At 44.8% G+C, this 27,108-nt stretch overlaps 1 protein-coding gene across 2 annotated transcripts; it reads left to right on the top strand.

Moving 5' to 3' along the window:
- On the top strand, positions 1-27,044 carry MYO15B (myosin XVB). Of its 2 annotated transcripts, none has more exons than XM_074265113.1 (43): positions 1-103; positions 348-419; positions 782-839; positions 1,339-1,469; positions 2,224-2,319; positions 2,939-3,174; positions 3,395-3,573; positions 3,899-3,971; positions 5,852-6,013; positions 6,113-6,216; positions 6,449-6,525; positions 6,704-6,788; positions 7,231-7,332; positions 7,732-7,835; positions 8,254-8,436; positions 9,171-9,252; positions 9,593-9,715; positions 11,944-12,232; positions 12,336-12,426; positions 12,652-12,850; positions 16,755-16,867; positions 17,072-17,131; positions 17,740-17,815; positions 18,075-18,193; positions 18,675-18,793; positions 18,907-19,048; positions 21,196-21,307; positions 21,742-21,911; positions 22,474-22,622; positions 22,794-22,851; positions 22,983-23,055; positions 23,613-23,680; positions 23,918-23,991; positions 24,085-24,200; positions 24,335-24,429; positions 24,557-24,634; positions 24,718-24,814; positions 25,044-25,189; positions 25,333-25,454; positions 25,625-25,758; positions 26,111-26,244; positions 26,382-26,516; positions 26,618-27,044. In XM_074265113.1, the coding sequence occupies exons 2-43, from the start codon at positions 417-419 to the stop codon at positions 26,672-26,674; spliced, it is 4,824 nt and encodes a 1,607-aa protein (XP_074121214.1). In that variant the 5' UTR covers positions 1-103; positions 348-416; the 3' UTR covers positions 26,675-27,044. The 2 variants fall into 2 exon arrangements, with proteins under 2 accessions (XP_074121214.1, XP_074121215.1); XM_074265114.1 differs by having other exon boundaries at positions 11,968-12,232.
- The last annotated feature ends 64 nt before the right edge of the window (positions 27,045-27,108 follow it).

Below are 27,108 nucleotides of genomic sequence, written 5' to 3' on the forward strand. Positions count from 1 at the left end.
TGTTACCCCACTCCTCCCATTGCCCCTCCCTAGCTAGACTTTGCCCCTATAGATTTTTCATCTCTCAGGTGCTGAGATACAACAAACAAAGAGGTGGAGGCAGGTAAGGGCCCTTGGGATGAGGGGCTCTGTGACCAGTGAGAAGGGTTTTCCTGGGGTTTTAGTCATCAATTCCTGGCTTCAGGGACTCCCTGAAGTCCAGTACAGGAAGTAGCTGGCTTGGCTTGAAGGAGCCAGTGCCGGAACCCCTGGGCAATTTGTGGGCCATTGGAACACCCTGCCACATTCAAGGAGGCTTTTGGTGGAATTTCTAGCATTGCTTCACATACCCTTCCTTCTCCCCGTAGCTTAGATCCTGGCCAAGCTGGCACAAAAACCCATCTCCAGGTGAAGAGACGAGGGCAGCCAAGCCAAGGATGGTAGGTGGCAAAGAGTCAGTGGAGGTGGGGAGGTCTTCTGGTGGGACACTGCCTTCTGCAGGCAGCATTCTGGTGCGATGCCCATCTGGTGGGCTGTGCTCAGCTTGGGGTGAGGGATGGCACCCCAGAGTATTACACCCCTTCGATCCTTTCCGTACCCTGTCCACTTCCTCTCTGCCAGAGGCACATAGCAGAGGGCTCCGCTTGTAGCTTTTGTGTTCCCGCTAAGGCTGAACAGTCCCTCTCCTACACGTTGAAGGGGACTCAGTGGACATCAGGCAGCAAGAGGGCAGGGTTTGCTTCCTCCCCCGGTTCTCTCTGTCCCAGCACTTGGGTGAATTGCTCCCCACTTTTTTGCCCAGGAGCTGGGGCGACTGGAGATCCCGGCTGAGCTGTCCACTCTGCTGAAGATAGCTGAAGGTGAGTATTGCATACCCTTCCCTTCTCTCCCTGGAAACTAAGTGTATAGTTTCTTGGATAGTTTTGCTTTAATTTTTTTCTTTGTTAGAAGGGAAGACACATTGACAGAGTTGGAGGCTGGAGATGGCTGTAGCTATGATATAAAAAGCAAGGCACCAATAAAACTTTATAAATACATTTTGAGAAGAGGAAGCAGGGAGGGAAGAATCAGTACTCCTTACACTGCCTGAGATGCTCAGTTCTCTCCACTGCGTGTCTATGCAGTATTGGGGTCTGCTGTTCTCCCCTGTTTGTCCCCCTCCATCAAGCTCCTTGCCCACCCTCAGCGCTTCTGTCTCCCTCAGCTATCACTGCAGGGATGTGGCTTTGTAATGAATGACTTTCTATCAGTGGTGAGGGGCTGCAGAGGGATCCTGGGACAGGCAAAAGTAGGAGAGAGAAGGGGGGATCTGAAGACCCTCCCCATGACGGGCTACTTACACTTCTGAGATGTTCCTAGGGCACCCGCATGTCATGGCTGAGAACATCACAGAAGCCCTGCCCCCCGAGATCACAGCTCAGGAATCGTTGGCTCTCCCTCCTGACATCGACAAATTCCCCTTTTCCAGATTCATCCCTGAAAACTTTGAGGTACTGTTTGCTTCCCCCTCGCCTTTTCCCTGTCCATTTGCCTCCATCATATTCTGCACATTCCAGCTAGTAGCTTATTTTCTGTTCTTCCAAAATAACATTGTTATATTTCCTGTCTCCACATCTGCTCTCCATGTCTCTCATACTTGCCCCCCAGTCTCTTCAAAACTCAGTTCCAGTGCCCACTCGGTTCCCCTCAATTATCAGTGCTTTTCTCCTAGTCCCCACCCCCCAAATTACTATTTATTTACTTTTATATTAATTTACCTATGTACAAATTTTCCTAGTAGTCTGTAAGCTCCTTGAGGACAAGGACTGCATTGGTTTTTATCTTTGTATCTATCCCAGTGCCACGGGCATACATCTGGCACACAGCATAAACGCTTGCCACATTGAATTGAATTATCAGCCCTTTCCCACATTATATTACCCTCATTTTTCTTGTGTGTGACACTTCCCCTGTGGTGGGATTCTCCCTCTCTGTAAAGCCACCTCAGATTGTTTTCTCTTTAGCACCCACCATAATTAGCTTTTTTTTTTTTTTTTAATTAAGCTTTCTATTTTCAAACAAATGCACGGATAATTTTTCAACATTGACCCTTGCATAGCCTTGTGTTTCAGATTTTCTCCTCCTTCCCCCTACCCCTCCCCTAGATGGCAAGTAATCCAATATATGTTATACATGTTAAAATATCTGTTAAATCCAACATGGATAAGCATACGTAATTAGTTGTTAATACATTCTCCTTTTCAGAAACCAATCCTGCCCAGTCCAGGAAAGCCCTTGACCTCCCCTCTGACTCATCTGAATGGGGCGAACAGTCAGCTTGCCCTGGAAATCAACAAAGTGGTAAATTGAGTGGTCCTGGCCAGGAGAGAAGCGGGTCTAAGTGCCAGAGTCAGGCAAGAGTGGACAGGGCTGCCAGGAGCCCATCCCTCATCTTCATTCCCTCTTCATGGGATCATCTAGCTAGATTTGGGAATAACTTTCTAAGTCCCTTAGTCCAATATTCTCATATTATAGATAAGCAAGTTTAATGAGATTAAAGGATTTGCCCAAGGTCACTCATGTGACTGAGCTAGGATTGGGAACAACCCATTGTTTTTTCCTACACTCCTTATCCAGGTTTCTGATTTCCATCCCTGACTCCATTCTCCCTATCTAATAGTAATAGTTGCCAACAATAGCCAGCATTTATATAGCACTTGGGGTAGACACTGTGCTAATTACTTTTACAAATATTGTCTCATTTGATCCTCACAACCACTCTATGAGGTAGGTGCTATTATTATCCCCATTTTACAGTTGAGGAAACTGAGGTAAACAGAGTGATTTGCCCAAGATCACACAGCCAGAAAGTATCTGAGGTAGGATTTGAACTCTGCTCTTCCTGATTCTAGATCCAGTACTTTTTCCCCACCCTGACATTAAGTTTCCCTCTTGTCCTTCAACCCCTTTGTTTTAACAGATGCTCCGGCTCCTGGGCGACCTGTCACTCCAGTCCTGGCAGGAACAGACCATGGGCACCTATTTGGCCCAACAGGGTCTGCGCCACCCCGCCTTGCGGAATGAGATCTTTTGTCAACTTGTGATCCAGCTATGGCACAATCCGGATGAACAGCAGTGCCATCGAGGCTGGGCACTCATGGCCATTCTGCTCAGTACCTTCACCCCGACTCTCACCCTTCAGAAGCCGCTGCTCAAGTAGGTTGGAGCTGGCTCAGCCTCTGGGAAGATGGACAGGGAACAAGGGGCAGAGGAAGAAGAAAGAACAGGGGCTGAGAGGGTATGGGAGCAGAGTAGGGATGAGGGGAGAGCCTGCATAAGGCCCTGGGAGGATACGGCTGTCAGAGGGTGACGCCTTCCTGCTATGGCTGGATCCAGGGCCAGGGTCCCCAGTACCAGGCTCTTTCCTCTCCCCAAGGTTTGTGTCTGACCATGCTCCCAAGGGCATTGCAGCTGTGTGCCAGCACAAGCTCCTGGGAGCACTGCAACGACTCCAGGCAGCAGTCAACACTGTCCGTGCCTACCCACCGACCCAGCTGGAGTGGATTTCAGGGTGGCGATGCGGGCGCATGGCCCTCGAGGTCTTCACCTTTAGTGGTAAGTGGGACTGAGCACCCTCTTCCCCCAAGCTACTTCTGGAGTCAAACCCTCCTTTTCCTGGACTGCTTCCTAATACTTCCCCCTCTTATCCCCTTCTAGGCTGGGTTATGCTCAGCCCTCAGGATTCTCCTCCCTCCTTTATGTCTTTTGATCTCACAAAGTGTGGGCCCCTAGCATCCCCAGCCTTCCCTCGATGACTCCAGTTCTCCCCATGATGCTCCTTTCTCATCACCTGCATAGCACCTGGGGACCACCCTTACCCAGGGAATGTCCTGCTCCATCTCCCCCCAGCTTCTAACCCCTGGCTATTCCATTCCTGCAGAAGAGTGCTACTCGGCAGAAGTCAAATCCTGGACCACGGGGGAAGAGTTTGCTGGATGGATCCTACAGAGCAGGTAAGGGAGCCTAGGCAGCCTGGCAAGGTCAGGCAAGGGCACTGAGCCGCCTCTGCATTTCTTGGGAGTGAGTCTTTAAATCAGTCTCACTAACAAGTTTAGGGATAAAAGAGTATGTCTGTCAGTGATTTCATGTACATACGTAATTGGGAAAGTGTCTAAAATATGTCTCTGGGGCAGCTCGGTGGCATAGTGGATAAAGCACCAGCCCTGAAGTCAGGAGGACCTGCCCAAGCTCAAATCTGGTCTCAGACACTTAACACTTCCTAGCTGTGTGACCCTGGGCAAGTTATTGAACCCCAATTGCCTCAGGGGGGAAAATATATACGTCTATATATGTATGAAGTAATAATTACCTCAGGTACATTGTAAATTCCAAGATAATTGAGAGTTATTGTGTGTGCATGTGACTGAGCATGTATATGTTATATGGGTTTGTGTGAAAATGTCTCAAGTATAGATGTACACACATGAAATAAAAAGTTAAGTGTTTTGTAAAACTTAAAAGTGTTTGATAAGTACAAACTAAAATTTTAAATGAATAAGCATTTATTTTCTCTTCTTCCCACCTACCACATTTTTTTAAATGCAAAACAAAACACTTGTTAAAAAATTTGTGACAACTTGTAACAAAATGTAACTATTTAAACATAGACAAAGAAGACAGACCCCTAAAAGTAATTTATTTCTTATGTGAGTCTTAGTGAGTGGTTGACAATCATCCTATTGACTAAAAAGTATTTCTTTCCTTCTCAAAAGAAGGGAGAGAAGTAGGGGGATTGAGAGAATCTGATAGCGATAATTTAATTAAATTTTGAAAAATTCAAAAATTCAAAAAATTTAAAACAATTTAAAAATTGAAAACCTTGAAATTCTTTTAAAATTTAAAACATTTTAAAAATTTAAATAAGACCTTTTAAAGACAAAAACAAAATGACCCACATCCTCAAATAATTTACAGTCTATAGAAGAAAACTGCAATAATAGTTTACTTAATAGTACTGTTTTTCCGATTGCATGTAAAGATAGTTTTCAACATTCATTTTTGCATTATTTTGAGTTCCAAATTTTTCTTCTCCTCCCTTCAATGCCCACTCCCCAGGACAGCAAGCAATCTGATATAGGTGACATAGGTACAATCATATTAAACATATACAACAATAGTTTGACACAACTGATAGAAAGTTTGAATCCTACTTCATACACTTAGAAGCTCTGTGACTCAAGGCAAGACAATCAACCCGTTCCCAAATGTGTAAGATGAAGGAGCTAGGTTTGATGGTCTTGGATGTGCCTTCTAGCTCTGAATACTATGACTCTCTGTCTCCTTAAAACAGATAGGAGGTAATCTTGGGGTGGGAGAGAGCCTAGCAGTTAGAAAGATCTGGAAGTGCTTTTTGTAAGGTGCGATCGTTCAGCTAATCTTTGAGGGAAACTAATGCTTCTAAGAGATTGAGGGAAGACATATCGGGCAAAGACATATAAAGAATATCACGGGTGAGGAAGAGCAAGAAGGCTGGTTTGGCTGCCTCAAAGTGCATGTTGAGAAGTATTGATTAAATAATAAGACTAGAAAGGAGACTGGAAACAAATTATGAAGGACTCACAATGGCAGTTTATATTTGATTTTAGAGGCCACAGGGACTCACTAGAGTTAATTTTAAAAATTTAATTTAATTTTTTTTTTCAACTAACAAAGACATTCTTTCTTTTTTAGGTATATGTATGTATGTGATGTGGGGGGCAGGTGTGTATATGTGCATACATGTAGGTGTGTATGTGGTGTGTGCATATGTGCATACATATATGTGTGTATGGGGGGGGGGGGACAGGAGCCTTCCACCTCCTTGCACTTGGCTCCATTCTTTCCCTTATTGCAGGGGCATAGAGCAGCCGATTCGGGGCTGGTCAGTATCTCTGTTCTCCGGAGATTCCTGGCAGGATTTGCTTGGCAGTGACTTTGTGCTGGATCTCATTGGGCAGACTGAAGACCTGGGGGACTCGAGTGCCCCTTGTAGCTACCCCATTCAGCCCCACAATATGTGAGTGCTTCCCTCGCCCTGTCCAACCCATCTCCCAGGACTACGGTAACTCCACTCCCCCGCCACCGCGGCCTGTGACCAGACCACTGTTTCCTCCAGGATTTACCAAGACATCCCCCCACCGCCAGGAATCCAGGCGCCCCTCTTGGCTCCCGAGCCACCTCCGGGTCCTGCCCCGACTCTACCTCAAAGGAGCTATCCAAGTGAGAGCTGCACTTAGCTTCCCAAGGCAGAGCCAGAAGGGCATTATTACGGGCAGAAGATGGAGGGCAAGGATTTAGAGGGGGGAGCTGGGAAATCAGACCCAGCTGAGGGGAGCTGGGGCTGGAAGCTACTTTAACAATACCTGTTACCAACGACCCATGCATATGCTTTGTAAATAAAAAAATAAATTTAACAAAAAAACCCAATACCTGTTACCTCTCTTCCCAAAAGGGGAACCTCAGAATGCTAGGAGCTTGGATGGTTTCCTGGATAACCTTTTTGAACCTGTGCTCCTCTCTGAATCCAGGGTGAGTTTACACGCTTGGCTTAAACTTGCCAACTCCCTGTAGCTCTCCCAGCTCCTCTTCCCGGACCCCATCCACCCTCCGATCGTCTCTCCTGACTCTTCCCCCAGTCCTTGCACTGGTCCCATTCCATGACCCCAAGCGGTCTAGTCTCTGACGTGCTGTTGGCTCTCTGTTCCAGGAGGACTTGACACAAGCCAAGGCATTGAACAGCCGAATGAAAGGTGGTGGAGGCATTGGAATCCAGCAGGGAGGCTTCCCCATGAGTGAGTATGGGTATTGTCACCTCGACACAGGCTCTCCTTCTTCAGGAGCTACCATTGTGGGTACTTTCTCTTAGATACGGCCCCTCACAGAGCCCTGGGCCCCGGGATCTTCCTCAGTTAGGTCTGGGTTTATCTGATCTCTTCCCTGAGGTCTTCCCCTGAGGCTTCAGGGGACCAGTGGATGTCATGCTAATGACTACAGATTAGCACAAGCGGTCTGCTCGTGGTCTTGGACACCTGGAATGAGGTCTCTTGGCTGATAGGGAAATGGAGTGCCAGGAGAAAGTTGATCCCCGAGTGTCTGGGCACATCTTTTCCCTAGGTCTCCTCACTCCTGATTCCCTGAGCTGTCCTTCTTGCATTAAGAAATTGCTCCCCAGACACAAGATGGGGACTGTAGTAGATACAGATCCTAAACGACTCTCCTTCCCTCCCCACCCAGTGTACCCAGGAATGACACAGATGCCAAGCTACCAGCCTGCCATGGGGGCAATGATGCCAGCTCCTGCACCATTTATGTCAGCAATGCCCCCTGTCATGCCAGGTATAATAGAAGAACTAGTGTCCAGGTGGGCACAGGATTATTGTCTCCTTCTCTGGGATGATGACCAGAATGCCTACTGAAGGAAGAAGGAGGGTTATAGCTTCCCCCGGGAGTGAGGAGGAAAATGACCTGTCAGGGAGATAGCCACAGTGGCAGTCAGTGAGGACTGGCTCCAGCTGACCTTTGGGCTTGAAACTCACCCCTGAGATTAACTGACTGGGTGACTCTGGGTGAGGGACTTAAGCCTCAGTTTCCTCATCTGTAGAGTACAGATTAAATAATTCCCATAATATCCGCGTTGCAGGATTGTTGTAAGACTTAGAGGAGAGAATGTGTGGAAAGTGGTTTATATGCCATATACAAATTGCCTGTTATTACTCAGTCCTATTTGCTTCTCAGCCATGATGCTGCCAACCCAGCCCCAGCCTGTGGTACCCACGCTCAGTGCCGCAGAGCTGGCTGCCCAGCAGCAGAGCTTTATCAACCAGCAGGCCATGATCTTGGTAAGGGCTGGAATGGTTAGGACATAGGGGAGGGTGGCTTTGGAATTAAAGGGGCCTGGTCAAATCTAAGTCAAGAATCAAATCTAAAGTCCAACAGAAATTACCTCTACAAAATAATGGACCGTCACTTCTTTCTTTTTTTTTTTTTTCTTTTTTCTTTTTTTTTTATTGAAACTTTTTATTTTCAAAACCTATGCAAGAATAATTTTTCAACATTGACTCTTGCAAAGCCTTGTGTTGCAATAATGACTTCATCCTCATTTGTACAATGAATGTATTAAAGTAGAGGGCTTCTAAGTCACTTCTTGTTCCATGAATACTGTGCTAGCTGGGAGCCTAGCTTTCTGCTCTGAGTGGGGATACCTAGTGGGATTTCTCATCTTACTAGGGATGCTCTTTCCCTTTTCTTGCCACCCAGGCTCAGCAAATGACTACCCAGGCCATGACTCTTTCCCTGGAGCAGCAGGCCCAACAGCAGCGCCTTGCCCAGGCCTCCACATCTGCACCCCGGACTGCTCCCAGCAAACCCAAGAAGCTCCCGGATGTTGTCAGCAAAAGCTCACCTGCTCCCAAGGCAGAGCCCCAAGATAGCCCAGCACTGGTACAGACATGAGGGGGATAAATGGCAGTTCCCAGCAGGGATAGGTTGGGGCAGAGCAAAACTAGGCAGGGGACAATGTCAGTGGTAGAAACAGGGACAGAAGATTCTAGGGCCTTAACTTTTTGGTACAAACAAAATTAGTCAAGAAAAAGAAAAGAAGGAAGAGGGAAGGAGATGATAACATGTCCCAGCACCCAGATGGAGTGGAACAGGTAATAAGCATGGCAGAGTTCTGTCAAAGTAGAGCAAGATTCTGGGCAAAGGAGATAGACATTATCTTTTTTTTTTTTTTCCTCAGTAGTATTTTATTTTCCAAATACATGTAAAGATAGTTTTCAACATTCACTTTTGTAAGACTTTGTGTTCCAAATTTTTCTCCCTTCTACCCTTACTTCCCCCTCCAAGATAGCAAGCAATCTCATATAGGTGTATGTACAATTCTTTTAACTATATTTGTTATATTGTGCAAGAAAAATCAAACCAAAATGGAGAAAATCATGAGAAAGAAAAACAAACTAACAAAAAGGTGAAACAGCTGTGGTTTGATCCACATCCAGTCTCTGTAGTTCTTTCTCTAGATGCAGATGGTATTTTCCATCCCGAGTCTATTAGGATTGCCTTGAATCATCGCATTGTTGAGAAGAGCCAAGTCTATCATAGTTGTTCATCCATCACATGATCTTGTTTCTGTATATTTTGCTGGTTCTAGCTAGCCATTAGCTTGTTCCCAACAGGTAGAGGATCCGGAAGAGGTTGAGGAAAAACTGAAGCACCCCAGTACCTTCCAGCAGAAACGGGATTATTTCCAGAAGATAGGTAAAAGACCCCAGACAAAGAGTATGGTCCTACAAGCAGAGATAACCTCACATTTGGGAGGATGGGATCAAAGGCTGGGATGATAGTGTAACTTCTCTAAACCATCATTCTGGCACAATCATGATAGGGCAGAGGAAGCTCACATTCTCTTTTTTTTTTTTTGGCCCAGTGAAGCATGTTGGTTTGGCAACAGGGCCCCTGTTGACTAAGGGCTGGGGTCAGCATCAACAGGAATGGAAGGAGTTGTAATGGCAAAAATGACATTAAAGAAGGGATGCAGAATACAATGGACAGAAAACAAAAAATAGGGGCTAGTGTTAACTCTGGTACCTCCTTGCAGGGCAGCAACCTATTCAGTTGAAGAAGGTAAAACCACCTGCAAAGGTGTCTATTCCTCAGGTGGAAATAGAACAGAAAGAGGAGGAGGAGGAAGAAGAAGAAGAGGAGGAAATCAAAAATGAAGGTGAGGTTGTAGAAAGACCCCGTTGGGAAATGGGAATCTTGGGCATTGGCCCTTACTATTGGACTAACTCATTGTGTATAGTATGGATACATGGCTAGATGGATCCCACTTATTTGTATGTCACCTCATTCAGTCTGTCACTTGAACTCATCTCATAATTTAATTTATCATCTCAAACTTTAAAGGAATCTAAGGATATTTTAAATTAATAAAATTGCAATTTTTTTGTCAGTTGGTCAGTCAAGAGTTTATTAGGCATTTACTATATGCTCTTTTCATTAATTAATCAATTGAATAGAACCCTCATTCCAGTTCATTAAATATTATTTATTGAATAAACTGAAGAAGACTCCTTTCCCAGGAGAAATTATTTATGTTCAATTTATTAAAAAGCGAAATTAGCAATAAAAAAAGGCTAAGATTTCTTAACAGGACTTCTTATCTTATCCAAGTTGCTCTTTCCCTTTTCCTCCCACCCAGGCTTAGCAAATGACTAAACATAAAGGAGATGTTGGCACATCTTTAAACCCTCACTGTAATAGATAATTTCATTTCCAGAAAAAAAACAGTCTCACTCTTCAATTTATTCCAAATGCTAACTAAAGACTCTTAAAACTTTCTGTATTTCCCCTTAAGGTAAAAGCTAAATTCACTATTTTCAGGAAATATTAGTCTTTTTTTCTCTATCCTCTTTTCAGTCATCAGAGGAAAATCTTGAATACTTGCTGATCTTCATAGATTCTTCTTAAGACTTCATGTTTCCTAATATAAAAAAAATTACTGTTCCAACATGGAAGAAGTTTCTCTTCTTTGTCTTCTCCACAGATTCCCTATAGACATTCATGGAGTAAATACAAAACAAATCGAATTCTCTTTATCTCCATAGGGAGATAAAGTATCTCACAGCAGGACATTTCTTTTTTAAAAATTAGATTTTTTTTGGTCTTTGTGCAGTCCATCTACAAGTTAATTTGTTTTGTCTTGTATAGAATCAATTTATACTTTTAAAGAAATTTCCTTTTGCTTCTTTTCTGCTGAATTCTCTTTCATCTCTATGGTGATTAGTTTGGAACAGTTTTATACTATGTATTTTAACTTTTTTAGTTTGCTGTTTATATTATTTGAAAACTCTAGTTTCTGAATTGCTTTCCATTTTAATTTCTTCTTCTTCTTCTTCTTCTTTTTTTTTTTTTTTTTTTTTTGAGGCTGGGATTAAGTGACTTGCCCAGGGTCACACAGCTAGGAAGTGTTAAGTGTCTGAGACCAGAGTTGAACTTGGGTCCTCCTGAATTCAAGGCTGGTGCTCTCTATCCACTGTGCCACTTAGCTGCCCCTAATTTCTTCTTTTAAAGATGTTTTATTAGGGGGCAGCTAGGTGGTGCAGTGGATAGAGTACCAGCCTTGAATTCAGGAGGACCCAAGTTCAAATCTGGTCTCAGACACTTAACACTTCCTAGCTGTGTGACCCTGGGCAAGTCACTTAACCCCAGCCCCAGGAAAAAAAAAAGAAAAAAAAAAGATGTTTTTATTTTTTAAAAATTAGATTTTTATTAACATCTTTTGCTTTTATATTACCTATATTTCCCCTTGTACACTTCTACTTCTTCCTCTCCAAAGAACTATTCTTAATAATAAAGGATTTTTGTTAAGTAAAAGAAGAGATTTAAAAAATCAAAATTAACTAACACACAAGATAGGTGTTATAGTGAATAGTACACTAGCCAGGGAGTTAGAAGAGTCTATGTTCTATGTGACCTTGGACAAAATACTTAACCTTATTGCCTCCTCTCCCCCTCAAAAAAAAAAAAAAAAAAAAAGATCAATCAATGCATTTTTAAAAATTTGATGTTTTATGCAATGGACTTCCAATTGCTAGCATAAGCTGCCTCTTCCAAAATGTTACATTTGATTCTTAAAGATACTTTGTATCAGGTTAGCTAGGTAGTGCAAGTGGAGAGAGCACCAGCCCTGAAGTCAGAGGATCTGAGTTTAAATCTCAAACACTTAACACTTCCTAGCTGTGTGTTAACCCCAATTGCCCCAGAAAACAAAGAAAACAAAAAAGATATAATGTATCTAATACAGAATAGTATGTGGATGAACGAAATGAAATAGGACTTACACTAGAAGAGAGGGAAAGAACAGATAGCTAAGACTAGATTTTCCTCCTTCCAAACTCTCAGCATTATTAACTAACCTCCTAATTATTTTTTCTTTCCTTTCCATAGCACCTTCTTGTTCCCCTCCCCCAGTGGCCAAGAAACCACTTCAAAAAAGGGAGGGAGGAGACAAAACTAAGAGTGAAGTTGCTGGAGCCAAAGCAGAAGATAAAGCTAGAATTGGCTCTAGCCCAGAAGCCAAAAGCCAAAAGGAAAGTATAGAAAGGCATCAAGGAACTGTGGTTCGGAGCTCAAAGCCAGCAGTCAAAAGAGCAGAGCCCAGCAAAGAAATTCGGAATATCATCAAGATGTATCAGAGCCGTCCTGCACCAGTGCCTGAACCAATACAGCCCAGCAGGTCTGGACCACAGAGGGTACCAGGAGCTGGAGGAAAGTTTTCCAAAGGGATGCTGGGGAGGTCTCCCTGGTACTGATCCTCTCTCTCCCCATTTCTTCCCCAGGAAGCCACCGAGATCCTTCCTAAAGAAGAATGACCCCAAAGATGAAGCCCTGGCCAAGCTGGGTCTTAGTGGCAATCATCTTCCTCCTTCGGTGAACTTGAGAGCTGGGACCCAAAATTCTGGGTTTTACAATTCTAATTTATTTTCTGTTTCTTCTCCTTCTTGGGAAATTCTCTGTGTGTGGAGGAGTAAAAGTCTTGCCTTTCCCATCCCCATCCCTTCCTGGACTTAGACTTACTTATCATCTTGTGGGCCTCTGAAGGAAGGGAAAGGTGCCCGATGGGCACATGAATAATTCTTCTCAATTTCTTCCTAGCCATTAGCTCCAGGTTCTAAGAAGGGCTCACCACCACCTGTTTCACCTCGGCCTTTTAAATCTAGCTCCATTAAAGAGAAGCAGAGACCCCTGATGAATTTATTTGCTTCAGCTCAATCCAAGACTTCAACTCCTGAGCCTTCACCACCTTCACCTCCACCTCTTCCCCCATCAGAAGACCTGGTCTCACCCAGTTCAGGTGAGGAAACCCTATAGACTCATCCGAGTTGTTCTTAGTTGTGTTTTTCAGGGTTGTCATCTGCATCCTGGGTTCCTGGGGAGGCAGGTTTCTAACGACCTTTTTGGAGAGGAATAGGTTTTCAGGCTATGCTACCCTGACATAGTAGGAGAGGTGAGATTAAAGGAACTCTAAAGTCACTTTTGACTCTGAGATTTTCTGATTTTTTTGGTTTTGTTTTGTTTTTATAATTGATTCTAGAAGGTGTTCTTAAATCAAGTTTTCTCCATCCTCAAATGACAGCCATCTTGAACAGACGGGGTTTGGAACTGATTACATCTTACTGGCTAGAGAAATTTTTATTTTTAAATAGGGGAGAGCTAAGCTGAAGCACTGGACTTTGTGGAGGATATTAAATTGTCATAAGCTAAATCCATGTCAGGGATACTAGCTTACTTGGTCATGGATTTAGATACTATTGGGAGAGGCTGGTGGATTGTTTAAATTTGGGCCAAAGATAATTAGGTGTCTACGATAAATCTGGAACCAATAGGATGAGACCTTGAAGGTTGGGGGACCACCAGGTTGATGAAGGATGAGAGAACTGAGAAGTTAGAAAAATGGAACCAAGTAAAGCTTCTGTACTCAGCAGTAGTCAGCCGTAAATGGTATTGTACTTCCAGTCTGGGTGAGATAGTGAGAGCTATTCCCACCCACCAAAAAAATTAAAAGTAGTAAAAACCGTAGAGGAAACTAAATATATGAGAAAACTAAAGCAAATAGGGTTAAATGACTTAACCAGCTAATAAATGTCTGAGAACATATTTGAACTCAGGTCTTTCTGACGCCAGGCCCAATATTTGTCAAATAATCTTGCCCAACATTACACAACCAATAAGTTGATCTTTCTGTATCTCTTTCTATTCTCAGGTACATAACTCACCATTCTTATTAGTGATTTCTTCCTCTTGAAGTTAGTTTATATTACTTTGTATTAGATAGATTCAGTGACCAGATTTCTGATTTCAGTGATAAAGAGAACTCCTTTTACCCATGCAATGTAAATTGGCATTTTCTAAGCAATTTAGTCCTAGGGCTCAGCTTCTTAAAAGGTGGATCACAACCCTATATCTTGTAAATAAATGTGGGGGTTGTGAAATTTTGGTTTATTATCAGTAAATGTTTGATTTGCATGCCTATTTTATATGCCTATATATAGGTATAACAATTTTTTCAGCAAGAAAAAGTTGCAAATGGAAAAAGTTTAATACCTGGTTTAGAGCATTGAGAGGTTAAGTTGTTGCCCAGGGTCATACAGTTAGTATGTATCTGCAGTTAAATTTGAACTCAGTACTTATTGAATTCAGTTCATTTCTCAATGAGTCATCCTCACTGATATCTTTTTTTTTTTTAATAATCTTTTATTTTCAAAATACATGCAAAGATTGTTTTCAACATTCACCCTTGTAAAAACCCTGTGTTCCAAATTTTTTTCCTTCCATTCTTCCCATCTCCTCCCCTAAACAGCAAGTAATGCAGTATATGTTAAACAAGTGCTTCACAAGAAAAATCAGATCAAAAAGGGAAAAAAAATGAGAAAGAAAGAAAAAAAAAAGCAAGCAAACAACAACAAAAATAGTGAAAGTACTATGTTGTGATCCACATTCAGTCTCCACAGCCTTCTTTTTGAATGGAGATGGCTCACTCCATCCCAAGTCTATTGGAATTGCCTTGAATCATCTTATTTTTGAAAAGAGCCAAGCCCATCACAGTTGATCATCACCTAATCTTGTTGTTGTGTGCAATATTCTCTTGATTCTACTCACTTCACTTAGCATCAGTTCATGTAAGTCTCTCCAGGCCTTTCTGAAATCATCCTGCTGATCATTTCTTACAGAACAATAATATTCCATAACATATATATATATATATATATATATATATATATATATATATATATATATATATATATATATATATATATATATATAAAAACTGTAACTTATTCAGCCATTCCCCAGCTAATGGCCATCCACTCACTTTCCAGTTCCTATAACACTTCAAAAAGGGGTGCTACAAACATTTTTTGCACATGCCCACTGATATCTTAGGTCATTTATTTAACAATTACTTTTCTCTATTAAATTTGACATTTTATTTTCCCTATTTACATTACATGTAAAAACAATTTTTAATTTTCTTTTTTTTCAAAATTTGTTCCAATATGTTTAAAAGATTTGCACATATTTAACACATATAAGATTGCTTGTTGTCTTGGGGAGAAGAGAGGTAAGGGAGTGAGGGAGAAAAAATTTGGAACACAAGTTTTACAAAACTGAATATTGAAAACTATACATTTATTTGAAAAATAAAATATTATTTTCCTCCAAAAAAAAAATTTGAGTTCCAAATTCTCCCCTTCCTCCTATTCTCTCTCCCACATTGAGAAGGTAAGCAATTTGATATAAGTTGCATGTGTGTAGTCATGCAAAACACATTTCCATAACAAATACTCATTTCAACACACAGTGCTAGTCACTGCCAATAAACAAATGATAAGATCTCTTCCTTCTATCAGTGTACACACAGTTAGATGTCTTCCAAGGTAGGGAGTGGTAGGAGAAGGAAGTAATTCAAACAAAATGTTCCAGGAAAATTCAAGAAGAGAGAAAAACACTCTTAGCAGCTGGGATCAGATGAGGCTAAAAGACATTCTGAGAATAGGAATAAGATGGTGAGCATTCTAGCAAAAGGACTCAACCGTAGAACCAGAGAAACTCCAAGACTTTAGGCAAACAGAACACTGGAGAGTCCAGATTGCCTGAAATCAGTGTCAAAGGAAGAATGAAGGACAGTGAAAAATGAGTCTGGAATAGCTGGTTTGGATCAGTCCTAAATAATATCCTGGAGCAACTGAAGGCCATTGATCAGCAGAGTCATGTAGTCTTAGGAAGACAATTTTGTCAGTTTTGTGGGGACAGAAGGGAGATTGGAAGCAGATAGACCACTTAGAAGGTTATTATGGGGGCAGTTAGATGGCACAATGGAGAGAGCACTAGCATTGAGTCAAGAGGACCTGAGTACACTTAACGCTTCCTAGCTGTGTGACCCTGGGCAAGTCACTTAAATCCAATTAACTCAGCAAATAAATCTTTTTTTAAAAAGAAGACTATTACCAGAATCTCTTTGAGAGATAAAGCAATAGTCATGAGAGGGAAATAAAGTGGAAGAAAGAGTTATGGAGGTAAAAGATAGGATGTACAATAATTGTATATTGGATATAATAATTATAATGATAGCTAGCATTTATATAATGCTTTAGGGTTTGGAAAGCACTTTACAAATATCTCATCAGGGCAGCTAGATGATACAATAGATAGAGCACTGGCTTTGAAATCAGGAGGACCTGAGTTCAAATCCTCAGATTAAAATACTTAACACTTACTAGCTGTATGACTCTGGGCAAATCACTTAACCCCAATTGCCTTACTTCCCCCCAAAAAAAACAAAACAAAACACAAAAAACAAATATTATCTCATTTAATCCTCACAACCTCTCTGGGACATAGGTGCTATTATAATTCCTATCTCAGATCAGGAAACTGAAATAGACTTAAGTGATACAAGCAAGCCATATCTAAGCCTGGATTTGAACTCAGGTTTTCCTGACTCCAGGTCCAGAGTTCTAGCCACCATGTTGCCTCGGTACTTCATGAGTTCAAATCTGGCCTCAAATACTAGTTGTATTACCCTAGCCAAGTCACGTAACTGTTTGCCTCAGTTTCCTCATTTGTAAAATGATCTGGAGAAGGAAATAACAAATCACTGTAGTATCTTTGCCAAGAAAACTTCACATAGGATTATAAAAAGTTAGACATAAGCGAAATTACAGGAAAGCACAGGATTTACTTTTTCTGATATTTAGACCCAGTCCAATCCATGGAAGATGAGCACATCAGTACCCAGTTGCTTCATCCCTCAAGCAGTGTTTCCTTTGCCTATGCCAGTGCCACTTGGCGGTTGTTCCTTCGAAAAGAGGTAGGAAAGTGATGGGTTTTTGTCCTATTTTATTATTGGTCCTCTCCCTTTTTCTCAATGCTCCTGGTCTGGGCTCCCTGGAGAAAAAATTGGGCAGGGATAGGAGGTGAGGCAGCTAGCCAGAAGTGGAGTCTTCCCATTTTCATCTGGACAATGGCTCCACTCTTCCTTGGAATTCTTCATATCCCCTTGTACCTCCCACAGGTGTTCTATCCCCGGGAGAACTTCAGCCACCCCTACTGTTTGAAACTTCTCTGTGAACAAGTGAGTCCTAGATTCTTTTTATTCCTCTCACTGAAAGAGAAAATTTGTGTGCTTGTCAAAAATAACTCTCCGTTGCATGATGTTCCAAGTAAGTTTTATGCTGCCTTAGGTGCTCAAAATCTCAGCTCTGGTTCCTGGATCTGCTCTCCTCCCTCATTTGTGTTCCATTCTCCAGAATCCCCCCTCTCTTCTGTCCCTTTTCTTTCCATCTCTCCCCCAAACCTTAGTCAATGGGCATTTTTGTTTTCATTTACATATTGGAAGTAGGATAGATTATGAAGCAGTCTGACAAAAACTGATTCAAGTTATCTTTCCAAGGAGCATTTTCACTTTAAAGGAGGCTCTATAAGCTACATTAATCATGGTTGGTAATACTTCAAACATTGTATTATATGAAACCCAGACAATATAGTACCCTTTATAGAATTTTTTTTTTCTGAAGCTGGGGTTAAGTGACTTGCCCAGGGTCACACAGCCAGGAAGTGTTAAGTGGCTGAGGCCAGATTTGAACTCAGTCCCCCTGACTTCAGGGCCAGTAGCTGCCCCTGTGGTCGTTTCTTGGGAAGTGACTCTCACCCCATTATAATGAGACTTTGCTACATCTTCAGATCCTACGTGACACCTTCACCGAGTCCTGTATCCGAATCTCACCAGATGAACGGAGCAAGATGAAGGACATGCTAGGTACAGGGAACCTTGGGGCTGATGGTGGTCAAAAAGGTGGGAGAATCTTGTATTCTAAGCATTGGGAGCTAAAGTCAGGAAAATGGTGATGGAGGTATCTGTGGGGGGCTCTTGAAAGGGATCTCCCCCTCTATTCAGGGTAATTCTTGAATCCAAGACCTTGTGTAATCAGGGTGGGGGAGGGCAGTTACTAGATAGGGAAGGGCATTGTCAGGGAAGATGGGGACATGGCCAACTCAAGAGAGTCTCTCATCCACAGAGGACTTGCAGGTGGGCATGGATGCCAGTTCCATTGTTGAAGAGAGTATCAAGAAGAGAATTGTGGTAGCTGCCCGGGACAACTGGGCCAATTACTTCTCGAGAATCTTCAACGTCTCGGTCAGTGCAAACCCTACACAGTCCCCAGCGGGGCCCCAGTCCAGGACTGCCCAGGATTGGGGGGAGGGGGCTATTCCTTGTGAGTCCTAGTTTGCCCAAGTATTTTTTTGGTGCCTTGGAATGTCATCCCATGTTCTCCCACCATGGTGAATGCAGTGTTCTATGTACTGGGTATTAGGGAAGGGCAGAAGGAAAACGGGTCCTTTCCCTCAGGAAGCTTCTATTCTAATCAGAAAGATATCATTCTTTCCTTCAAAGACCTTCCAGCCTAACCTTACCCTTGGGAAGGAGCCCCTCGTCACATGAGGGGCACAGAGTCCATGAACATGCTGGCCATGACAGAATGGAGGGAAGGTCATTTAAGTATTTGAGTGGAGAATCTTCCCAGTCTCCCGGGGCCCTCTCCTCACTCTGTCTGGGGATTTTCCTTGTCCTTATTCTGATTTTACTGTTAACATTGTGACCTCAAATTCCACCCCAGGCCGAGTGTGGCAGTGATGTACAATTCCTGGCTGTGTCTCATCGGGGGCTTCGCCTGCTCAAAGGTGTGAACAACGCCGCTTTCGTCACAGACCATCTCAAAACCCTCTGCAGCTACAGGTCAGGAGGATCAGGAAGAGCAGAGAACACGGGCAGTCTGGGCACTTTCCTATGCCTTAAGGAAAAGTTGGTGGCTCTAACAGACTATCTACCCCTGATTGATCTGTTCACAGTTTTGCAGAAGTCCTGGAGGTGGAGGCTCCAGGACACAACATTCTCCAACTCACTCTGAAAAATGAGCAATTAATATTGCATACAACTCAAGCACAGGCTATCAAGTCCATGGTGGAGCTGTTCCTGAATGAGCTCAAAAAAGTGAGTGGGCATGGGGCCGAAGGGGAGAGTTGAAGAGGAGAGGGGTCATTGGTGGCAGATTGCGACATGGTTGTAGATGATGGGGGTACCCAAAGGCTGGACAGTAGGCGTGGATAAGGAAGATCAGTGCTTGTGGAGGCTACTGGGACAATAAATAATAGATCGTCCTGCTCCAGGGACATTCTAATCCTCAATAGGTTATGGAATCATAGAATATTTGAAAAATGTTAGAGGGACTTTAGGCAAAATTGGTTTGGGGGTTTTTGGTGTTTGTGTGTGAAGCAATCAGGGTCACATAGCTAATATTAAATATCTGAGGCTGGATTTGAAGTTGGAGCCTCCTGACTCCAGAGCTGATGTTCTATCCACTATGTCACCGAGCTGCCCCAGGAGGTCTTAAAATTAGTGTGTTATGGACTCTTGGTAAAGTTTATGGACCATTTCATAGGAAATTTTTTTTTAAATCATAATTCAATGAATCAAATTCCAGTCAGAGATTAATGAAAATAAAGATGCATTTTTTCCCCACCTCAAGGTCATAGATCCTCTGGAATTTATTCAAGGACTTTTAGGTTAAAAAGCCCTGAGTTAGTCCACCCCTCTCAATATTTGGGTTTCAGGATCCAACAGTTTGCCTAGAGTCTAGGAGTTTGGACTTGGTTTGACCTGCAAAAATACTCAAGGGGTATATTTGGCTGCCTTTAAATATTTAAAGGTTGTCATGAGGAAAATGAATTAGAACAATGGGGAAAAATACAAAATGTAGACAATCTCTACCCTTGAGCAGGTTTTATACACACATCAGGATGTTTTGATCCAGGAAGGTAGAGACAGATAAGTGGCCAGTAATGGGAAAGTCTAAGATAGTGTTGGTTCCATTATTATTCCAGAACTAGAGATGGAAAGGCTGTAGTGGGGATAATACCTGCAACTGCAAGTAAAAAATAGAACATGGTTGAGTCTAGGTCCAGGAAGGTCTAGTGAGATTTCACTGCTCAGGACAAGTGGGCTCTAAGGTGAAAACTCCAAATATCTTGCAGGGCTTGATTTTTAGGGACATAATACTAATTAAGAAAGGTAAAACCTCATGCCACAATAGCAGAAGTGTAAGAAAACATTTCCTAACAAGTTGTTGTTAGGAACTTGTTAGTCCTCACTAGTTAGTTCAGTCATTCAGTCTGACTCTCTGAGACTCTCTGGGCTTTTTATCCATGGGGTTTTCTTGAAAAAGATGTTGGAGTGGTTTCCCATGTGTCCCCATTTTACAGATGAGGAATTGAGGCAAATGGAGATGTGATCCCAGGGTCACACATCTAACAGAGTTTTTGGTCAGATTTGAACTTAGATCTTCCAGACTCCAACCTGGGGTGCTCTTCCCCTTCTAACAAGAGCAACTATTGAAAATGAAATGGGCTGCCTGGGGAGATTATGGACCCCCTCTCACTAGAGGTCTTTAAATAAATGCTGAGTGATGCTCTGTATGGTATGTTAAGTTGGGAACTGTCTCAGGTAGACCAGAAGGCCACTTCCAATTCAGAGCCCCTGTGATTCTGTGGTATAGCTCTGAACAAGGCAAGAAGAAAGCAGCCTACCCACAGAAAATAGGGCAGGGGCAAGGATGGGGAAGAGTTAGGTATTAATCAACCACTTCTTATATTCCGGGATCCTTTCCAGGTTGCTTTCAATGTAAGTGCTTTGCTTCTGTTGATTATTTCTAATTTACCTTGTATTTAGCTCGTTTGTACTTGGTTGTTTCCATTAGACCATGAACTCCTTAAGAACAGGAGCTCCAGTCTTTTTTTTTTTTTTGTATCCACAGCTTCCATACATAGTAAGCATTTAAATGCTTGCTGTCCAGCCACTGTGCAGGATGGATCTGTCTCTCTGCCCTCAATGAGTTTCCATTTTGTGGCAGAGAGAAGGGCCACCTACACTCTTACAAACATTTGCACATTTAAAGTCAATACGAGGTGATTTCAGGAACACAGCACCAAAAACTAGGGGAAGGCCTCCCATTGGGCTTTGAAGGGAGACAGATTGTAAGAATTGAAGGACGAGGCTGAGGGAGCAGTCAGACAGAGAAGGCATTCCCGTGCTCCCCTTCCCATGCTCCCCTTCCCGTGCTCCATCTACTTCTCCCTCTCCAGGACTCCAGCTATGTTATTGCCCTTCGGAGTTACGTCACCGATGACCGAAGCCTCCTGAGCTTCCACCCTGGAGACATTATCAAGTTGCTGCCCATGGCCTCCCTGGAGCCAGGTATACATTATGTGCCCTGACTTGATGCACAGTGTGTTGCTGTTCAATTGTCTTTTTAGTCGTGTGCGATCCTTTGGGACCCATTTGGGGTTTCCTTCTCCAGCTCATTTTACAGATGAGGAAAATGGGGCAAATAGGGTGAAGTGACTTGCCTGGGTTCACTTAATAGTGTCTGAGGCTAGATTTGAACTCACAAAGATAAGTCTTCAGGCCTGGCACTCTACCCCCCTGTGCCACCTGGATGCCCAGTGCCCAGCCTAGGGAAGGATGTTTATCTGCATTCCCTGGAATGGAAGGGAAGATCCTTACAGTGGGGACTGAGGAGAGGAGCTGGAGGTGGTGCCTGCCTTAACTGGGTGGTATTCGGGGTCAGAACGTGGTGCCGGAAGCCTCTGGGATCTAGCCCTCGCACTCTTTCCATCTGACACTTGCAGGGTGGCAATTCGGCTCCATCGGGGGTCGGTCTGGGCTCTTCCCTTCGGACATGGTGAAAGTGGCGGCTGTGCCCGACTACCTCACTTTCCCCAAGGAGCAGAAGGATGGGTGGCCAAGAAGTCTCTCGAAAGCAGAACCAGGGTCGTCTCCACAGAACCGGGCCATGGAGGTGAGGGAGCTTGGAAGAACTGATGGGCTGAGCCCTAACTAGCAATTCTTTGCCGGCATTAGGAACACCACTCTCTTCTCTTGAGGTTATCTTGGCCTGAATTAACAGAATCAAGTCTTGGAAAAAGGAATCCTTTCTTCTAACTCGTTGACTCACCAGGAAAAAACACCATCCAACTTGTTCGGCCAAGATTGGTGCTCCAAGAAATAGGGAAGGCATTGAAGAAGTGCTTCCTGTCCTCGAGGAGCAGGGTGACCACACTGCAATTGGGGAGGGGGATTCAGCTCCTAGGGTTCCATTTCATGTCTTATCCCGCCAACTAGACTGTACGCTCCCCAAGAGCAGGGAAACCATTAGCGTGCTTCTCTTGTGTCTGGCCCAGAGATTGGTGTGGGGCCGGGCAGCTGCTCAATAAAAGCTTCCTCAGCTTGACCGACTTCTGATGTTGTTCCCTACGTACTTGTATTGTGGGTCTTGCACAGACAAATAGCTTCTGAGGCTTTGAAACCCGGCTGCCCCGGGGCAAGGTGGCTGGTTGACTCTAGGTTTTCTGTATCTTCAGTGGGAACACAGCCCTAGCCAGGAAGCCAGTGAATGCTCTGTGGGGACTAGCTCTGTCTTCCTGGACGACAGCAGCACTCTGAGTGCCGAGACCAGCACGTACGCCATGTGGGAGTATGCCCTGAAAAACTTCCGCCCGGTGCAGACCTTGTAAGTAGGACTCTCCCTTCTGCGGGGGCCAATCCTGGTGCTCTCTGCTCGGCTGACCCCAAGCAGCAGAAACAAAAAGCGTGCCGTTTTCCCCAACCTCCAAGACCTGTGATCAGGCCTTGGCTGGTGTCCTCCCTGTGAAGCCCTGATCAGGCCTTGTCCTTAATCTAGGAAGGGCAGAATGGTGATGTTGGAGGAACATGCCAGATACCTGGTGCAGCACACCAAGGTAAGGGGCCAGGGGGGAGGAGCCCACCCCCTTCCAGAGCCATCTTCCAGAGAACTGGTCCGGAGGGCGGAAACCTACAGACTCAATCTGTTCCCTTTCTGCATTACTGCACAAACAACTCTGATCCTCAGGTTCCCATCCAGAAATCTCTCACCAAGTTAACAGATGAGTCCATGAACAATGTGGCTGTGGGGAACTTCAGGGGTAAGTCATCCCTGATTGTTGGACAATGTATTTATTAGCCAGGAGCCTCCTAGATAGCGGGGTGTTGGATCTATACTCCTGGGTGCCCAGGACTAAAATTCCACTCCTTGGTGAGTCTCCACTCCCAGTCTATCACGGGTAGGCTGTGCATGGGTTTCCATGGCTCTTGGACTCTTCACTAAAGCCCCTAGGATCCTCAAGCTCACTGGCCGATGCAGTGGGCCTGGGATATGTCTCAGCAGATTCTGCCTGAGATATGTATGGGTGTTGAGACTGGTCCTGCCTGAATACCAGACCTAAAAGTATTGGAGGGCCTGGAGACACAAGGGAGGGAGGCTTACAGGGAAGTGATAAGAAGGATGGACTGGAGGCGAGTACCCCCAGGAAAATGGGCCCGCCCCTTGACCTTTGGGCTCATACTCATAGGGCATAAGAATTGAAGGACAAGGTTGAGGGAGCAGTCATATCTGGACTTAGGCCGAAAGGAGCTCCCACCTAGTGTGCCCCCTAGTAAGGCCACTTAGCTCTACCTCTCTTTTCTCACTTTTGCTCCACAGCTGTGATGCAATTTATGGGTGATCAGCCCAAGAAGAAAGATGAGTTGGATATACTTGAGATGCTGAAGGTGAGTATCAGAGCTAAAAGTTCAGGAATACAGGAGAGTCCTGGAGCATCTGATCCTGCTGTATTCAGGGCCTTGAATTTAATCTTGTGACCCATAACCATTACTTTGTTCCATTTTCTGATTTCCACCTTCCTGTCCCCAGCCCCAGTATCTGTACCCTCCTCCTTCCCCAAACTTTTTTCTGTCCTGACAAATTGCCCTCAAACTCTCCCTGGAAACTATGTTCTATTCCCATAGCTGTGCCAGGAAAACAAACTGAAAGATGAAATTTACTGCCAACTCATCAAACAGGTCACAGAGAACCCCCAACAGTGAGTGTCGTGCAAAGGCTGAAGCTGGGAAACGGGAAAGTCGGCAGGGTTTGGGGAAGGTACATATGAGCCAGAACTTAATCTGTCTTTCAGGGAATCCTGCACTCGGGGATGGAATCTCCTCAGCCTCCTCACTGGTTACTTCCTCCCTTCATCCACCCTGATGCCGTATGTCATCAAGTATCTGCAGGACACTGCCCCCGGTCAAGGTATCTTGCCAGGGTGGAGGGAAAGGGTAAAGGGGAGAGTGGGAAACAAGACCAAAGTGCCAGATAAAACATTTGTTAGTGGGAAGAAGACAAGAAGTGGTTTATGATCCATTTTGGCCTTCCTATCTATACAGAGCTGGCTCAGAGATGCCAAGAACATTTGCAACGTACAGTCAAATACGGAGGCCGCCAGTCCCTGCCCACCATTGGCGAGACACAAGCTTTCCTGGTACTTGGTCTGGGAAGGAGTACATTCTGAGTGCCCCCTATGGGTAATGGAGGAGCCCAGCATCACTGTCCCCATAGTTTTGTCTAATCACCGGTACATAGTCTCTCTCTGCAATGTTCCTTGGCAGAAGGGGCAGAGAAGTCGACCACTGTTGCTTCACCTGCCAGGAGGTACAGAATACAAGACAGTCATCCAGACCTTCACAGTGAGTCCCAGAAGGTTAGCAATGGAGGTTGTGGGGAGCAGAACCCCCTTTCCTCTTCACTCATGATCTTATACACACACCAGGTAGCAAGAGAAGTGCTGGAAGAGATGTGTAGCCAGATGGGCATTAGAGAACCCTTGGAGGTCCAAGAGTTTGCCATCTTCCTCATCAAGGGACAAGGTGAGATAGGGAACACTATCTGGGAACAGCTGAAAACCTTAAGGGAGATATGTAGATGACATGGAAAGAGCAGAACAAAGGTCTCCTGGGTGTGGGTGCCAGGGAGGGTCACTTGCACGCTTTAAAGTAAGGGGTTTGGTAGCCTTTGGGGGAGCGCTGCACCATTTGCACAGAGGCCCTCCTCTGAGGGAGGGCCAGGCTACAAGCCTCCCTGGGCCATTTTCGGCAGATGCACTAGCGCGGCCTCTGCACCCCAACGAGTATCTCAACGATGTGATGCGGGAGAGGGGTGTGGAGTTGCACAGCCGCCGGCTCACCTGGGACAGCCCCCTGCATTATGAGAACAAAGTCTATGTCAGCATACACTACAGCCAGGTAGATAAGGCACCACCCCCACTGATTCTCCCTGGGTTAGGGGGAAATGGGTGGTGAGGAATGGGGAGAGGTCAGAGGGATGGATTTGCCATCAGGGCAAGTGCTCCCAGACCTGGCTGTCCCTCACCTGCCCTCTTCCTTAGGTACATCGGGACTACTTGCAGGGAAAGCTGCTGGTCAGCACCCAACCTCAAGTTGAAACTTCATTAGCTCCCCTAGTGGTCCTGCAGCACCTGAGCAGAGAGACCAGGGATCTGCCTTCTGAGTATGAGCCAAGAGGTCAAGGGGTGGGCCCATTTCCCTGGGGGTACTCACCACTGGTCCATCCTTCCCATCACTTCCCTTTAAGCCTCCCTCCTTGTGTCTCCAGGCCCTCCAACACTTTTAGGTCTGGTATTCAGGCAGGGCCAGTCTCAAAACCCATACATATCTCAGGCAGGATCTGCTGCGATACATCCCAGAGCCACTGCATTGCCAGGTGAGCTTAAGGATCCTGGGGACTTTAGTGGAGAATCAGCTGAACGCCTCGAAGAGATACAGTCGCAGAGAAGCACAAATCAGCTTCATTGGTGAGCTACTGTCTTTGGGTGGGTTGGCCAACAAACAGGGGGGGGGGTTTCAAGAAGAAATGGGAACAGGTTGTAGAGAAACCTGCCAGATTCTCCTGTTTTCCCTCCTCTGCCTTCTTCCTTGCACAGCTTACCCTGCTTGCAGGGACAGGCAATCTTCCCATCCTGTGGTTCTCCCTCCCGTCCTGCTACAGTGGCCCAGAAGTCACTTCCTACTTCACCAACTCTCAAAGCCCTCTCCCTTCTATACTCTGTTCAAACTGCATTTTAAGCAGGTGAAGCAGGCCCGATCAGTGTCTGAGAAGTGAGATGACATGTTGCTTAAGCCCCCTTCCTTGCTATTTGCCTGCAGAGGCCATGAGAAACCTCCCTCTCTTTGGTTATACCGTATACATTGTGCTACGGGTGAGTGAGCCAAGGATAGCCACCCCCTGCTTACTGGGCCTCAACCAGCACCGCCTTGTCTTGGTGAATCCCAGCTCCCAGGTAGGTGATTCTCCTACCTCCCCCCACTCTTAACTCTCTCCACCCTGATCCCCACAAAGATCCAGAGAACGACTTTCCTTTCTGGTCTGCCATGCCATTCCCAGTCACTCCCTCTTCCCACGTCCTCTCCCCCCTAGGAACAGTGCCATTCCATTGCTCTGAAGGAGATACAAAAATTACATCAGCTCAGTGCTCTGGACAACATCCCAGGACTGGAGCTCAACTATGGGTCTTCTGCCAACCCCAAGACTATCTGGTTTGAGTTACCACAGGTGAGAGCCTCTAATGCCAGCAAGTGGCTGATCCATCTCTGCCCACAGCTCAGGCCTTCATCAGAAGGGAGCCCCCACTAATGCCTACTTTGCTCTTACAGGCTCAGGAGCTACTGCACACCCTCATCTTCTTAATGGAGAACAGTAACTCGACCTAGCCTGGTCCAGTACATCCCAAGTTGAAAGGGATTGGGGGGAGAGGGGGAAACGGACTTTTTTTTCTCCTCTTCCTATTCCCCCAGATCCCTACCCTCAAGAGATCTTCTTTTGTGAGCTAATACTTCCTGGTGTTCCTGCCCCTTCTCTGGGCTAGAGCAGAAGGGATTGGGTGGCCTGGGTATGAGGATGACGGCTCCCTTGGAGGCTGGGGGAACTGCAGGCAGCATGTGCTTGGCTTAGGCAGATTCATCCTACCCAACTCTTTGTGCCATCAGGGCGCAGGACCTGTTTTCCCATTCATCCTCACCCAGGTCCAGTCCTGGCCTGGTGGGGGCAGATGCATTAGAAATAAAACTTCAAACAATCAAAGTGTCTTATCTATATGAATAACAGAAACGAGAAGTACCAAAGAAAAAAAGCCTGGAGGTCTGGG

Source organism: Sminthopsis crassicaudata, chromosome 4 (assembly GCF_048593235.1).
Source record: "Sminthopsis crassicaudata isolate SCR6 chromosome 4, ASM4859323v1, whole genome shotgun sequence".
In the NCBI taxonomy this organism is placed as follows: Eukaryota; Metazoa; Chordata; class Mammalia; order Dasyuromorphia; family Dasyuridae; genus Sminthopsis; species Sminthopsis crassicaudata.